The sequence below is a fragment of the Periplaneta americana genome, chromosome 12 (assembly GCF_040183065.1).
Source record: "Periplaneta americana isolate PAMFEO1 chromosome 12, P.americana_PAMFEO1_priV1, whole genome shotgun sequence".
NCBI classification, from domain to species: domain Eukaryota; kingdom Metazoa; phylum Arthropoda; class Insecta; order Blattodea; family Blattidae; genus Periplaneta; species Periplaneta americana.
In genome coordinates, this window is record NC_091128.1 from 109,476,710 (window position 1) to 109,492,545 (window position 15,836).

A 15,836-nucleotide genomic window follows, 5' to 3' on the forward strand; every position below is an offset into this window, starting at 1 on the left:
TGTGTTTATAATTTGTTTACCTTTGTGAAACAGCATTAACAAATATTAAGTTAGATAATGGAAGAACATTGGAAGTTTTTTAAACAAGGTTTGTGCTCTCTCGCCATTATTATTTATTTTATAGCTTGATAAAATAATTCTGAAATAGAAATCATTAATGCCCCCAAGGATGTAATATTAACAGGAACATAGTGTTACAGACAGTAATCTTTCCAGACGACCAGTATTTATAGCACTAGGTGAAGGTAATTTACAACAATCTTGCAGACTTAACCTATTCTCACAAAGTATAACCTAAAAATTTCTGACAGTAAAACTAGCCTATGCCAATGGCAGTGAATGGTAACAGATTTTCTGTATGTAGAAAATTATATTTCACTGTTAACATACCAAGAAGACAATGAGATAAACTTAATTAAATATAACAGAATAATTGGGATTTTGTAAACAAATTTTGAAAAATAGATGAGAAATAAATTAAAATAAGATACCATAACATAATTTCAAAACAAACTCTTTTCTATAGAAGTATATATTCTACTTTTGAATGAATTATGCAAGCCAAGTGCCCGCCATTAGTTAAAAAAAATCGACTTTTCATCAATATAATAGAACCGGAATAAATGATTTACAAATGAGATTCCTGTGTTCTTTAAGTGGAGTAATCCTGAGAGACAATATGTTGTTGTTATTGTTGTTGTTGTTGTTGTTTAATGCCTGGCAACTGACACCTTTCTCTCCAAACAGTGTGCTGCATGTTTTCAAATGTTCTTCGTTCATATCAGTTGTTAGGAGTATCAGAGTATTTGTTAATTGAACAGTTTTTTAACTAGTGATGTGAGATTTTTGGGTTCTTGTACCATATCCTAGATGTAGATTCTTCAAACATTTTTTAGCTACATATCAACTCCATCAGGGAAAAGAAGGAAAGGGGAAACTATCTGTTGATTCCTATGTCTTTGCCTTCTCTGACAGTGAGGGTAATACAGAAATCTACGTAAGATATTGAAAGTTGCTGCATCTGTCATATGGTGCAAAAATCCATAAATCTCGCACCTCATAGAACATCGTTGAAGCCTTAAATTTAATTTTGATTAGCTACAATCACGACTGTTCGCAAAACTGTTCAGTAAAATACTCCAAAAACGTATATCAATTCATAGATGAAGGTCTGTAATGTCCGATTGTCATATATTTTTGGTTTTGTATTATGATGAACTTAAGTAACTATGCTTCTTTGAATTTTCAGCCAATTGTGTTGGAATTACTGTCTTCTGAGCGCAGTACAGATCATCTTCTTGCTCGCTTTCAAGAATTCACTGCCTATGAAGATGTTTTGTATTATGTTTGGAAATTGTTACCAACAATTATATTAAACAAGAAACAACCAAATGAAATATTCATTAAAAACTTTCTTAGCTTAATGGACAAAATTCCAATACCTAAACAAGGATTAAGAAACAAGGAATTAGTGCTTTGTGGAAGGGAAGGTAAGTACTTGAAACACCAACTGTATATTTATTGATTATCCAAATAATAAATAAATAAATTTATGGAATTTACGTACAGATTTGACATGTCTTTTAATTTTATGTGTTTATTGAATGCCCCCAGGTGGTCCAGTTTTTGTGCAGAATTTTGATCATTTGCGTAGATGGCTTAACAGGGTGTGGAGTGTCGTGATTCGTTGGGAACATTCTACAGTGACGCACCAGCAACTCTTGGTTGTTCTTTTGGAAAGAATATTACCTCAACTTGATAAACCCTTATTACTTACTGATTACCTCATGGATTCTTTGGATATGGGTATGTATAATTTCTACAGACCAAAATTTTCACAATAATAAATTGCCAGAAAACCTGAATTTATATGGATTCTGAGATCTTCTGTAATTAAAATCTTTAATAAAGATGTAATTATGGCAGATTTTCTAGTGAGTGAATTGTATCTCATAATCCACATGAGTCTAATATGCTTTGCCATAATTAAACGTTAATAAACTCACAATTTTAACACAGATCTAGAGTATCCAGTTGGTCACAGACTGACAGACATAATTATCAAAAAGATTCAAATAAATACATGTCATAGTATAGATATAATAGACGTGTTAGTTCTTTATGCTTCATCATCTCTTCCATTGAGTTTGATGTTAGAAGTTCAAATCTGCTCAAGATTGAAATTTTAGCACATATATATATATATATATATATATATATATATATATATATATATATATATATATATATATATATATATATAAGCCATGGCTTCGAAAGAAAAGTGAAGGTCCTATGTCATAGATTTGCGACACTTAGAAAAAACTTTGTAAAAAAAAAAAAAGAACCAGTAACTGTTTTTTGCTCCACTAAATCCCCTTGTTTTTTGTCAGATATCTGAATTAAGTCTTCATTGAAACTCCAGATGTCTATACAAGGTGTCATGTGAGACTTAAAAGAGGCTTCTAAAGGCCGGATCATTCAGCTTGATAAATGACTTCAAGTTTTCATAATCTTTATATTTTAGTTATATGATTTGAAGTGGAGATGAATATTCAGCATTAGAACTTTCTATTTTAGTTGTTCTTTTATTGATTTGATTTAGGTCTGCTAATACTGATTGAGTTATACTTTTCTTTTTACATTATAACGGGTTTAACAGTATTTATGACTAAGTTATGAATTATGTAGACAAGCCAACCTGGCTGGTTTTAACTTAGATGTAAGTTTTTAAAGACCAATGTGATGTGTAAGCTATTGAAAGTCTCGACTCAAATTAAATCTAAATTCAGTGTTGAGCTCTTAAATTTTATAGTGATAAGAACTCTCAAAAAAGATTATATCATTAACATGTTCAATAGTAAGAGGTCATCCTTGGTGTCTTCTTTCCTGTAGCGTGTATTTGAGGTAATATAATGCTATTAAAAATATTACCGCCACAGTTGTTTGTTAAATAACTGAACGAGCTGTAGGCAGATAATTGTTTCCAAATGTTATAATAATAATCATAATAGTGTTAGGTATTTCTATGCAGACACCAATAGAAAATATTAAAAGGATAGAATTCGAAATAGCTGTAAACATTGTATACCTTATGAGCATTTTTCAGCTCACAGAAATACGCAAATTCGCCTTAGTTTTGTACACAGAGGGACATGATATTGGCAATGTTATTCACACACTGGCTTTGTCAAAGGGGTTCAACTTCAGTGAGTTCTGGAAATATTATTGCTGAACCAATGAAGTGGCTTTAAATTTATTATGTTTAGCACACTCTCAACTGAATGGACTACGCATTATTGGAGATTTGAAGAGAGAAATTACTTATTACACGGAATTTTAAACTGAAACATAAGCATGACTGTATGTATTGTATTCATTATTCTGGTTTATTATTAACTGAATGCAGGAGACAGATTTTCTATACAGACCGAGAAACAAAATTCAGGTGGCCCAAATTTTGTTTCTGGGTCTGTACCTCTATTGTGATTCCAGAGAGCATATCTATTTGTTTGAAACTTCATTGAAAAATACGAGAAATGATAGTGAAAGTTATTGATACAAGCTGTTGATGTCATAGTTTTCATTTCACCTCTGTTATTACCATTATTATAATTGTATATGGCGAAACAATGAATTTTGTAGGTATTGTATAGATTTATACAAACATTTCATAATATTGTGAACATGTTAAAAGAAACAGAAGTTGTTAATGGATAACCAAGAGATTTACGTAAATAATACAGTAATGGAAACGTGTATGATCTGATATTACTTTAATATGACAATATAATACTGTTATTAAATGACATTTTTTGTAATGAATTTATATATCAACAGGTGGAGCTGTCAGTCTCTTGGCATTACAAGGGATTTTCATCTTGATCAAGAATCATAATTTGTAAGTACTGGTTGGTAGTAATTCTAATAAAATTCTTTAATTATAAGGAAGTATCGCGAAAATACGACTTAAAAATAAAGAATTGGTTCAATAATAATTATATTAACAGAATGTGCAGTTTTTCTCATGAAAGTTCCGTGAACTGTGTTATATATCTCAAAATGATTATGGCTTTAGCTTCTAACCATTGAGAACAGAGTTTGATTCCTTATAAATCATAATATGAGATTTGTGGCTTGGTTTTCTCTGATAAATAGTTTCTTTTCCCCTTATTATTTCTCCATAATTCCCATGCTACTTAGTCTGTGTCACCAAATCTGAATAGTTTCTGCATTTTAAAAATCGTTAAATAAGACTTTATAACTGGGAAGATTAGGCCTGAGTCAAACACGTGCAAAGGGGAAAGGCACTTACTTTCTTCCACATGCCACTACAGAGAAGAGGCCTACTGCAGATGATGTCATCTTGGTCTACAGTAGATGTATGTATTTATTTACACTGCAAGTGGGCAAGCACCCGGTGGCAGTGGTATACACAATATAAACAATACACAAAAAAATTACAGTACAATTATACAATACACAATACAATAAGAATACACAGTACAATTGAACACAATAATTACAATTAATAATAATAATACATAATACATACCCCTTCCGAGTTATGGAAAAATCTGAAGGTCATTGGACTTGGAAGGGCTAGTGAACAAGCAGACATACCCATCCCACTTGACCGATTGAACGAACACTTTGTAAAGGACCCGACCTTAAACAACACAACGAAACAAGACACAGTTTTGCCTGACTTAGCTCCCCCAACTCGAGACAAATTCTATTTTACTGACGTCACTCCTATTGACGTAATGAAAGCCATCCGACGCATCAAGACGAAAGCTCAAGGGCCAGACAACATTAGCATATTACTCATACAGAAAATACAAGACATAGTAATACCTACAATTGCACACATATTCAATAGTTCCTTAATCACTTCAACTTTCCCTAAAATATGGAAGCAAGCTTTCGTTCTTCCTCTTCCAAAAGTCAAAGTTCCCACCGACCCGAACGACTATAGACCAATCAGTATCCTGCCAGCCATATCAAAAGCACTGGAAAGAATCGTACACAGACAAATTACTAACTACATGAACGAACACAAACTATTCGACAAGTATCAGTTAGGTTTCAGAGCTGGACACAACACAAGCACTGCTCTACTTAAAGTGACAGAAGACATTCGTGAAGCAATCGACTCTAATAAAGTAACAATACTAACACTTCTTGACCTTAGCAAAGCTTTCAATTCTGTAAATTTCGACCTGCTCACCCATAAATTGAGAAATCTGCATTTGTCAGAGACTGCTGTGAGTTGGTTCGAATCCTACTTACGGGAAAGACAACAATGTGTTGTATCCGGGAATCGAAGCTCTTCCTGGTTTAACATAACATCAGGTATACCACAGGGTTCGGTACTCGGACCATTGTTGTTCACAATATATGTCAGTGATTTTACATCTCATGTAAGGCATTGTAACTATCACTTGTATGCTGACGACCTTCAATGCTACATCTCTTCCCGCTTAGATCGAATAAATGACGCTATAGATAAATTGAACAAAGACATTGACTCGATTGTGACATGGACAAAGAAATTCCATCTTAATATCAATCCTGGAAAGACACAAGCAATCATATTAGGACACAAACGGCAAACCGACGCTGTAAAGCACCTCGACATTTCCCCCGTTAAAGTAAGTACAGTGCATATCCCTTTCAGTTCTTCGGTAAAAAATCTTGGCATTCACATGGATAATAATCTCAACTGGGACATGCAAATCACAGAAACCTGCAGAAAAGTATATTCTATTATTCATGTGCTAAAAAGGATAAATGTTCATCTTCCCTCTTGCTTAAAAAAGTCCCTTGTGCAGACCCTTGTATTTCCCTATTTTGACTATGCTGACATTTTACTGACTGACCTTTCCAGCGACAACAAAATGAAACTTCAACGTGCTCATAATTTGTGTGTACGTTTTGTAAGCAATGTTCGTAAATATGATCATATTACCCCATCCCTGGAAGCAATAGGTTGGCTTAAACTAGATAAGAAAAGAAATTTACATTCACTTCTCTTTCTCTTCGAAATCTTGAACTCTTCTATTCCTTCGTACCTGTCGTCTCGCTTCACTTACCTTTCTTCCCACCACAATCTGAACACACGCTCTCGCCATGAAACAATACTAACAATACCATCCCATCGCACCTCCTCATACTCATCCTCTTTCACAATAGCCCTGCCAAGACTCTGGAATTCGTTACCTGCTAGCATCAGGGACTGTCGAAATAAAATTCAATTCAAACGCAAACTTACTAGGCACTTGGTCAGTAATTGAGACTCGTTCAGACATGGTTTCTTGTAAATAGTTCTTTTAATCTACCACAAAATATCTCAATATCCGGTAATTTCATCACTATACAATTTTGTTATTGTAGGTTTAATTTGTAATTTAGTAAATACAAAAATATTCTTTGTTCTTAACTTCTATGATAAAATGTCTAGCTTTCATTAATCAGGTATTCTTGTCGTACTTTAATTTTTATTGTAATTGTAATTGTAAATTTAATATTAATTGTAATCTTATTGTTCATGTTATAGTTGTAATCCCCTGGTAGAGGGGCAGAGAAGGCCTGACGGCCTTATCTCTACCAGGTTAAATAAATAAATCTAATCTAATCTAAAATAACCTAATTAATAAGTGAACCTAATTTTACAATACAACCTACATATGTATAGGCCCTACCCACATAAGTTTTCATTGGTGCTGATACCAATGTTTGGCTTGATCACCAAACACGTGCATAGGTGAAGACAATTTCTTTCTTCCATCAACCACTATAGAGGAAATGATACATTGTTTACTGTGACCAATGTTTGAATCAGGTCTTGCCTTCCCAGCTTATCTACCTACGTAGCTTTCTATGTTGTTACTAGGAGTATAGGAGTATTTCCATTATTCATACATTGAATTATTGTATTTGCTGGCATATAAGATGTACGTTTTCCTTTGAAAATGAGTGAATTATTGTATTTGCTGGCATATAAGATGTACGTTTTCCTTTGAAAATGAGTCTGGAAAACAGGGTGCATCTTATATGCCAAAGTTTGTGAATGGATCGAAGCTTCATGGGATGCTTTGGTAACTGAGACAATGGTTAAATCATTTAAGAAGTGTGGCATTAATAAAGCACTGGACTCAGACTCTGATTTAGAATAAGTTTCAAGTAACTCTTCATTTAGCTCTGGAGATGGATTTTTTAATTTTGATGAATATTAAAAGGTGTTCTTTCCTAATTAGATTAGGTATTGATGAAAGTAGATCTACATATTACTTAATATTTGAAATACTGTAAATCCATTATAATATTCAGTGACAAACTTTTTTCTCTAAAAAATTTGTACAGAAAAGAGGGTGCATCTTATCTGCCAGCAAATACCGTAGTTGAAATGATGTAATGCAATAAGTATATTGCAAAATTGATCTCATTGATACTTTAGCAGTATTTTTATTTTGAGTAATGTTTTGTTTATTGCATATTCTTTTAATGGTGGTATGTTCTCGTTTTTCTTTTTTTTTTTTTTCAGGGAGTATCCAAATATTTATGGCAAGCTGTATTCAATGTTCGAACCAGAAATATTTCATACAAAATACAAGGCTCGACTGTTTTACTTATCCGATATGTTTTTGAGTTCCACGTAAGTGTCATTTCCTGATAATAGTAATAAGGCTTTCAGAGAAGGCTTAGAAAGTTTAGCACTGCTTTGTTTGTTAATTACTTCTGACAAAAGTTGTAAGTTCTTGATATATTTCCATCATTGTGGCTTGAGATATTTCAGCCTCTTGGGATAAGATAATGGTAACCCACCTACTTCAGCATGCTTCTAAAAGTGTTTTTTGCAACAAGAGTTAACAAGCTTCATGTTCAGGAATTGCTTGAACTGATAAGTAAGGGAAACATTATATTCGTTATTGTTATTATTATTATTATTATTATTATTATTATTATTATTATTATTATTAAATATATTCGAGTAAAGACAACCTAAGTTCATGCTGAAGACCATTTGACGGTTGCTCCAAAGGGCTGAATTGTTGACTTCATTGTTTATACCATATCTTAGACATTAAAGGAATTATAATGTTGATTGTGTGTTTTCAGGCATTTATCTGAACATTTAGTGGCAGCATTTGCAAAACGTTTGGCACGTCTCACGCTAGTGGCACCTCCTCAAGATATTCACATTATCTTGATGTTCATTGGCAACTTAATATTGAGACATCCTGGTCTCAAGAGGCTTATTAATCATCCCACAGGAGGTGAAGGTAAGTGGTTGGTGATAACTGGTAAAGGGAAATATTTAAATCTTAGGTGTGTCCTACACTGAGTTGAAACCCATGTCATAATATTAGGTGATTATAATTAAATGACGGTGTTCAGCGTAGCACAGCACGAACTGTAATATTTTGAAATTTGGGTGAAAATTAAAAAAAATATATATTTGTGCAGAAAATAGAAGAGGAAAAAATAGTTTTCAAAGAAATAAGGTTATACAAAAGATGGAGTTTTTGAAGAAATTTTTTGCACAGCCCAAAAAAATTTAGTGTTTGTGCAGTAAACTTTGGTATAGTGCTCTAAGCATCAACCATGAGCCCTATAACCTCTATGTCATCGAGTTCATAACTGTGTTTTTAGAAGTCTACAGGGGGATTGTAAATTCCTCTCTTCTCCTCATGCACTTCTTGTGGCTGGTTAGGATATGTTTCAAACTAGACTGTAGTGTCCAGATGTAACCTTTCTTCTCAGATAGCTTTCTAACAAGCATATTGATCCTTATATCCCATTCATAGCAATACTGTGAACTTCTTCAAAACCGTGAAGTCTTTCTCTCTTAGTGCAGTGGTGACAGATGATCTGAAGTTATGATGCCTGCTGTTATGAAGTGTTTCATCAAAGGCGCAGGACCCAAGACATGCGGCAGGGATTCAGTCTCACTGCATCTTCTGCAGTGGTTGTTGTCCCGGCTTCTGCCTGCTATTGATCGCACAGGGGCCATGATTGCAGTCATTTTGAGTGCATCTGTCCATTCAACACATGATAAACCATCTTCCCTACTTATTCATATGTTGGCTGGCGTAAATTCACTATATAAGCATGTGATGTTTGTTCCTCACACCACTGTTCTCTTGCTCTTTTTTTTTTTTTTTTTACCTTAACCCATTCTCTAACCTTTTCTACGACAGTTGTTTAGTATGACCAATTTATATCGATAATTTCTTGTGTTTATTTTGTTTATTGCTGGCTCTGTTGCTTTATTCCAGACTACACGTTTATATCTCTGAAGTTTTGTCACTATATTCCATGTACTAAACACGCTCTGAGTTTTCTAATTTTATTGGTAGGAATGCATCATGTGACACGTTTTGCTTATTAGTGCAGATCATCGAGAAACTTCTAGCTAATGCAGAGGATGCGCTATTCTGTGTAGTGCATTGAGAGACTTCAACTTGGGGTAGTGAGCTGTTTCATCACAGAGCGCATTGGGGAATGCATGCACCTGGTTACTGTCTAGCAGTGGAAAGTTGGAGAAGAAATGTCGTCCTATAAGTTAACAACCATTGTTACGTATAGTCTTGTTTGTAATATGTGTTTTACATGGCCACATTACATTTATTGTTTTCTTCCGAGCATATAGGATTGGAACTGGATTGGAATATTGAGCATTTAGCCTTCTCTTTTCTTGGCGTGTTTAGTATGTGGGTTAACATTTCTGTCGTCGATTTGCAAAAGAGAACATGTACAAAATCACAAAGTGTTGGAAAATCGCAAAAACTATAACTAAGTTAACAAATTAAATTGTTCATATATTTTTTTCTAATTAGATCACTATGGAAACCTACATTCAGGATTCATAAACTTTTTAATTTTTTAAGTCTGTTATGGTTTTTTTGCGATTTTCCAACACTTTGTTATTTTGGACGTGTCCCCTTTTGTAAATTGATGACAGATTTAATCATTATTACGGCTTAGGATATGTATGTATGTATGTTGTTGTGACTAGAGTTTATATAAGGCGACATTTTGTAGCTATTATAGTGACGGCCATTTTCTCGAGTAGCCCTTCTGGAGTTTTTCGTTATTAGCTTACAGTATTTGCAGGGTGGATTGTTTTAGGTTTGTCTTTTGTTGTTATATTACATTGTTATTTCCCCTTTGCTGACATTGTTGTTAATTTATCTGTATTAACTTATATTATGCAATTTTAGTAATTATAATTAAAGATACTGTCAAGTATTGTGAATAGTTTTATTGATTAGTGTGTGATTACCGAGCCTAAGCCAGTTCGATATTGTTATGCACAATAACCAATGTTTCTACCCTGTCATTGGACCGGAAGTGATTTTTTCCATCCCAGGCAGACACCTTTTCCTTCTTGTTTCAGATTGTATCAGTTTTGCCACTCATTATAATTTTCGAATTTTCTAGTGTCAAAATATGTTCCGAATTTGAGTTACATCTACCGAGGAATGATGATACTGACTTTACTGACATTTCTATTGATTTCATTATTAAAGTTCCTTATACTGAATATTGCATTAAGTTGGTTGGTTAGTTGAAATCAAGTATTTTAATGTTTGTGATTATCCTGGCAAATTACGAAACTAGAAGGAAGATAACTACATTGTTAAATCCCGAGTATTACATACACTTCTTCGATTATAAAGAATGCCTTTTGTGTGTAATCCAGAAGGCGCAAGTTTATTTTCTGATTTGGCAATTAGTAAATGATTTCATTAATCGTCTCTCATAAACAGTTGTATTGTAGCGAAATTTGTGAAATCATAATGAGAAAATGTGTGTTATCTGCGTAACATATTTAAATTACATTAATTTCTATTGACTCTCTTTTTGTAACTTTGTTTTCAGTATGTTCTGATCCATATATCATGGAGGAACGCGACCCACTGAAGAGTCAGGCCATAGAGAGTTCCTTATGGGAATTACAGGCTCTTCAGAATCACATTTTGCCTAGTGTTGCCACAGCTGCAAAGTTTATTAACATGCCCCTACCATCTGTTGAATGGGACATGAGCAAGATCCTTGAAAACTCTGCTGATGATGTAAGTAGGATTATTTGTGTGATCACAGGTGTAAAGGGTGGTCCACAATAAACCGAGAACGGAAACTACAAGGAAAACAAAAACGGAAATATTGTTAAAATAAATGTATTTAAATGTGAGCATTCACAATTAACTATTGTGAATGCTCACATTTAAACACATTTATTTTAACATTATTTCCGTTCTCGTCGTTTCCTTCCCGGCTTATTGTGAACCAGCCTTAACACACTCATTAATTTTCACCTCAAAAATAGAATACCATATACAGAATGTCATTTTTAAGAGAATAGTGAGTATACTGTCAAAATTTAAGAATAAACTGCAAAATACAACCTTAAAGGAGCAGTCCGCGATAAAATTCTAAATTTTGATTATATTATAGGATGTTTACCTAAGTAATCCTTAGATTAACGGCGTTTGTCTCATCTCTCTACGCCTTTTAGTTTGTGAAATATTAAAGGTCTTACTGCAAGCTCTGACGTCATAACCAACGATCGCTTTATAAGACTGCATTGTAGTTCCGTTTAACATACAGTGTAGACCGAGTAAATACAAATTCATGTTACAGTCAGTTATTATTAACTCACTTAGGACCTATCACATGCATATACTGTAACAGTAAGAATAATAATAATAATAATAACTTACGCAAACTCTATCCCACTTTAAATCCCGTGTACAATCCATTCTGTTCCATTCTGTGATTAGAAAGACTTGGGTATGGTAAGGGTTCAAACTGAAACGGTTTAATATTTCGATCCATTATAACGCCTTCACTGTGTGGGTGAATGTATGCGAGACGTGAAATATTCGTTATGAAGGGACTACAGATACGTGTTTATCTCACGTCAGCAATAAATTAGTACATGGTTTATATTATTTTATTGCACCATAGTTGTTGAGTCATACGGTTTAGGCATTTCCAACAAATTTCTCTGTTCATCTTCTCTCCACGTGTTTTCCTTTCTGCTGTATGTTTTCTTTTCCACCCATCGTTTAGTGACTTTCGAGTACTGGAGTCTGGAGCCAGTTACATCTCTTTTCACATTGTAATTATGGTCATTATCGCTATCATAGTTCTTGTTTACCATTCCATCATATGGAAAGTGTTTTCTCTTAGGAGTGTAAACCAATCTGCCGTTATAATATGATTCAAGTTTGCTGGTTTGACAAAACTGATTAGTCTGCTTTAGGTCTTTTAAAAGGGCAGGGTTACATACAACATTTTTCAGAGCATTATAATCGCTGGATCCAGGTTTGATCCATTTCCAACAGCGGAATGACAATATTACAGAAGAGAAACTAAATTTGTAACGCTGACCAGAATAAAAAAAAACACCTTTTGGCTTTCTATATTACTTTCTGTTTCATGTGCAGCGTCCTCGGAACCTGATGAATTAGAATTTGAAGTTTCTTCTTCTATTTGAAAAGATCTAAGTCAGTTTCTGGCTCACCCACACCTGATTCACCACACACATTTCTTGGCGTTCCGCACCCTATCTCACACTGCACAGCTTTGTTTATATCAGGTTCCTGCGAATTTTCAGCCTCATCGAGAACTACACACACTTCCATATTTTCAGCTATAGGTGCATCACTGCAACTTGCTATTACTTCTTCGACGACCTTCTTTCATTTATAAGCAGAGGGGCGCGTAGTATCAGAACTGTCTTGGCGAGATTCTCCTTTCAAAAATAAGGAAGGGACAGCAGTTTTCATCATTTTCGTAGGAGTTTTGTTGTCTTTCATAGAACGTCTTTTTAGTAGAGACGATTCCTCACAATCAATTTCATGGAAATGATTAGAACACACAATAGCAGTTTTCGATGGTGTAAAACATTTCTGTTGATTTTCTTCAGCCATGTTTTAAATATTTGCGGTGACTTTTCTCTGCTCGGAAATACATGAAATGATACCTCTTCTCCATGTTGTGCTTTTGTTCTTCCCTCTGAACACGAAAAATCACTACACCACAGCATTTTAAACTGTATTACGATATAATTTCTTCTGTTTAGTCTACTGTAGTTCAAAATCGTTCATATAAAGAAAAATAGCCCTACATAAAACCACAATGTAGGTATGTGCTGTTTTATGATTAAATGAAAAGCAAAATATGACTTCACTCAATCACAACTAAGTCTGAAATTCTGTTCACGTGTACTATGGCGCGAGCAGATTATTTAATACAAAGCATTGCACTTGGAGATGTTCTCGGTCTACTACGCAATCACATCAATTCAGTGGCTATGACGTCATAAGTATTTGTGCGGAGTCAGTAACTCAAGAACCACGCCTCGCATTGACATGCGGCAAATTGCATTCTACTTAGATTGAAAAACGTGTTTCATTAAAGCCAACTTAATTTTATCGCGGACTGCTCCTTTAAAACAAGGAAAACGGAAGTGTTTAACACACAGATATTATACTTGTTCACAAATATTATTAAAAATTAAAAATTTGCACTAATAAATGGTAACTTGCTAAGTCATAAATGCCATTGGAGTACTGCTGCTGCTGCTGCTGCTGCTATCATCATCATCATCATCATCCTGAGAGTTTTAGGCGATAAAGCCTGTTATGATACTACATAAAATTTGTATGCTAGCGTTTTACATGTCTGTCTATTAATCTTTTTCCTCTTGGTGTATAGGTATAAAAGCTTTGAGAGATCCTATGTGAAACTCGTTCTTTGAAGGTGGAATTTCCAGTTTTGGTGGTACTGTTGGATGTATTCTAGAACTGACTCATTATTATTATTATTATTATTATTATTATTATTATTATTATTATTCCTTTGTGTCCAAATGGAAGAAGGGAAAGTCAAGAAAACTGTGAAAAAGAGTTGCAGAAACAAGATCTATAAGAACTATATTAAGGAATTAACAGCTGTCAGTGACATTAACAAAAAGTGATACTGCATTCATTCATTAATTCATCCATTTATCATCATCATAATCATCATCATCGTTCAAAGGTAAATAAATGTACGATAGACACGTTCACATTGAAGCATTGCCATTCATACTGTAGCAATGTGTATAAAATGTTTAAAAAATTGACCTAAAATATGTAGACTTAACTCTGTCTATTGTTTTCTCACTTGAAGTAGCCAGGATACAATTACATGCAAATTCTGAGAAATTTGACATGGACAAAGCAGCTGAGAATAATGTCATAGTTTTGTATAGGCATCAGTGATAAGTAAAACCACATTAAATATTGCAAAATGTAAGATTATATTCACATATAATATGAAACATTTTCGCGTTTTGTTATATATGTTTTGGTTTCTGTATGTTTATGGCTTTTGCTTTAACATTTTTTATTATCAGTGACATCAGTAAGACACTTATGATTTATCAGCTCCGAAAGTTAGACATTAATAATTATTAGTGAAGAGATTTCTTGTATTGGTGCTCTATTGGCACCTATGTTTGAAGTACTAGCAGATCAGAAATTTTCTTATAATCTGTGGCGTGACAAGGGCCAAGGCCAACCAGCTGACTGCTGGCCTAATGTTCACTTAGATCGAGTTATTTTAATTTCTGCCCGAAGATTTGAATGATTCATAATAAAAGTATCAGAATCACAAACTTTATATGCAACAAAGTTACTTGAACATGCCACATATAATTCTATAAATGTTGCCCGTAAAAATTGAATGAAAGCATCACTTTCAATAATTTAAATAATGTAGTTTTATTCGGAAATACAATTTAAAAAATTAACAGGTGACAAATTGTTCATGATAGCTGCAGACTTCACAAACACGACCCAGTTGTTACTGAATAGGCATGTCTACTGTAATTTGAGGGAAATAATAGTTGATATCTCAGGAAAAAAAGATATGGAGGGAAAATGCATGCATATACTTTGTATGATGTCTTACACAGTCTTGTGAATGTCTAGTCAGTGGCATCACAAGGTGTTTAGCTAGAAAATAGGAAAATTTGGAGTGAAAGACCTCCCCTTGGACAGAAAACTATGAATGAATGAATGTATCTTATTATGTACACCACGAGGTCGTCGACTTTCTGGAAGATCTAAAAGGAGATGGCTCGAGACCGTAACAGGCTAATGAGGCCCAATAGGCTACTTGCATGTCGATGATGATGATGATGATGATGATGATGATGATGATTGTTAATATCTAATGGTTTAAAGTTTCATTGTTAATGGTATTACCACTGTCTAGTATATACAGTCACGAAGCTTGAGTTGTGAGGGTGCTAAGAACAGACTGTGCCAGTACTATTTCGCATTGTCTGTAATGAGGTGATATTAGCTATCCTAGTGGTTAGCAACTATCTATGGATGCATATTTACTACATATTGAGCTTCGTGACTGTATGTACTAGACTGTGGTATTACTGTAATTATTATTTATATTATTTCTATATATTTTCTTTTCCAGATCTTTGAGAAGGAAATGAAGAAGAAAGTGAAAGAAATTACATTGACATTTGATAAACCACAATCTTTAGCATTCCCAAAGGGAGAGAAAGTCACACAATACTGGACCCTTACATAAAGTGCATTAATGTTTTGTATTTCTGACCAATTAGCAATATGTATTGTAATTATGTGAATTATGGATTTCTTGTATTAAATATATTTCTTTCCGTTATAAAGATACGTTTTTAAATATTAATACACCATTATGTACGACTAATAACAACTGTGTTGTCATATTATACATATATTATTTCATCTAGGCAGTTTTTCAGTCAGAATACAATAGTCAACCATTCTAGA

The 15,836-nt window shown here is 33.8% G+C and overlaps 1 protein-coding gene across 2 annotated transcripts in view; it reads left to right on the forward strand.

Moving 5' to 3' along the window:
• The window catches only part of LOC138710805 (nucleolar complex protein 4 homolog A), a 28,658-nt gene extending 12,946 nt beyond the window's left edge, over positions 1-15,712 (forward strand). For both annotated transcript variants that reach the window (XM_069841928.1, XM_069841929.1), the window contains 7 exons: positions 1,250-1,490; positions 1,615-1,806; positions 3,841-3,901; positions 7,547-7,657; positions 8,122-8,285; positions 10,888-11,081; positions 15,496-15,712. In XM_069841928.1, coding sequence (XP_069698029.1) covers positions 1,250-1,490; positions 1,615-1,806; positions 3,841-3,901; positions 7,547-7,657; positions 8,122-8,285; positions 10,888-11,081; positions 15,496-15,612 — 1,080 coding nt within the window. In that variant the 3' untranslated portion in view covers positions 15,613-15,712. The remainder of the gene's footprint in view (positions 1-1,249; positions 1,491-1,614; positions 1,807-3,840; positions 3,902-7,546; positions 7,658-8,121; positions 8,286-10,887; positions 11,082-15,495) is intronic.
• Positions 15,713-15,836: the final 124 nt, after the last annotated feature.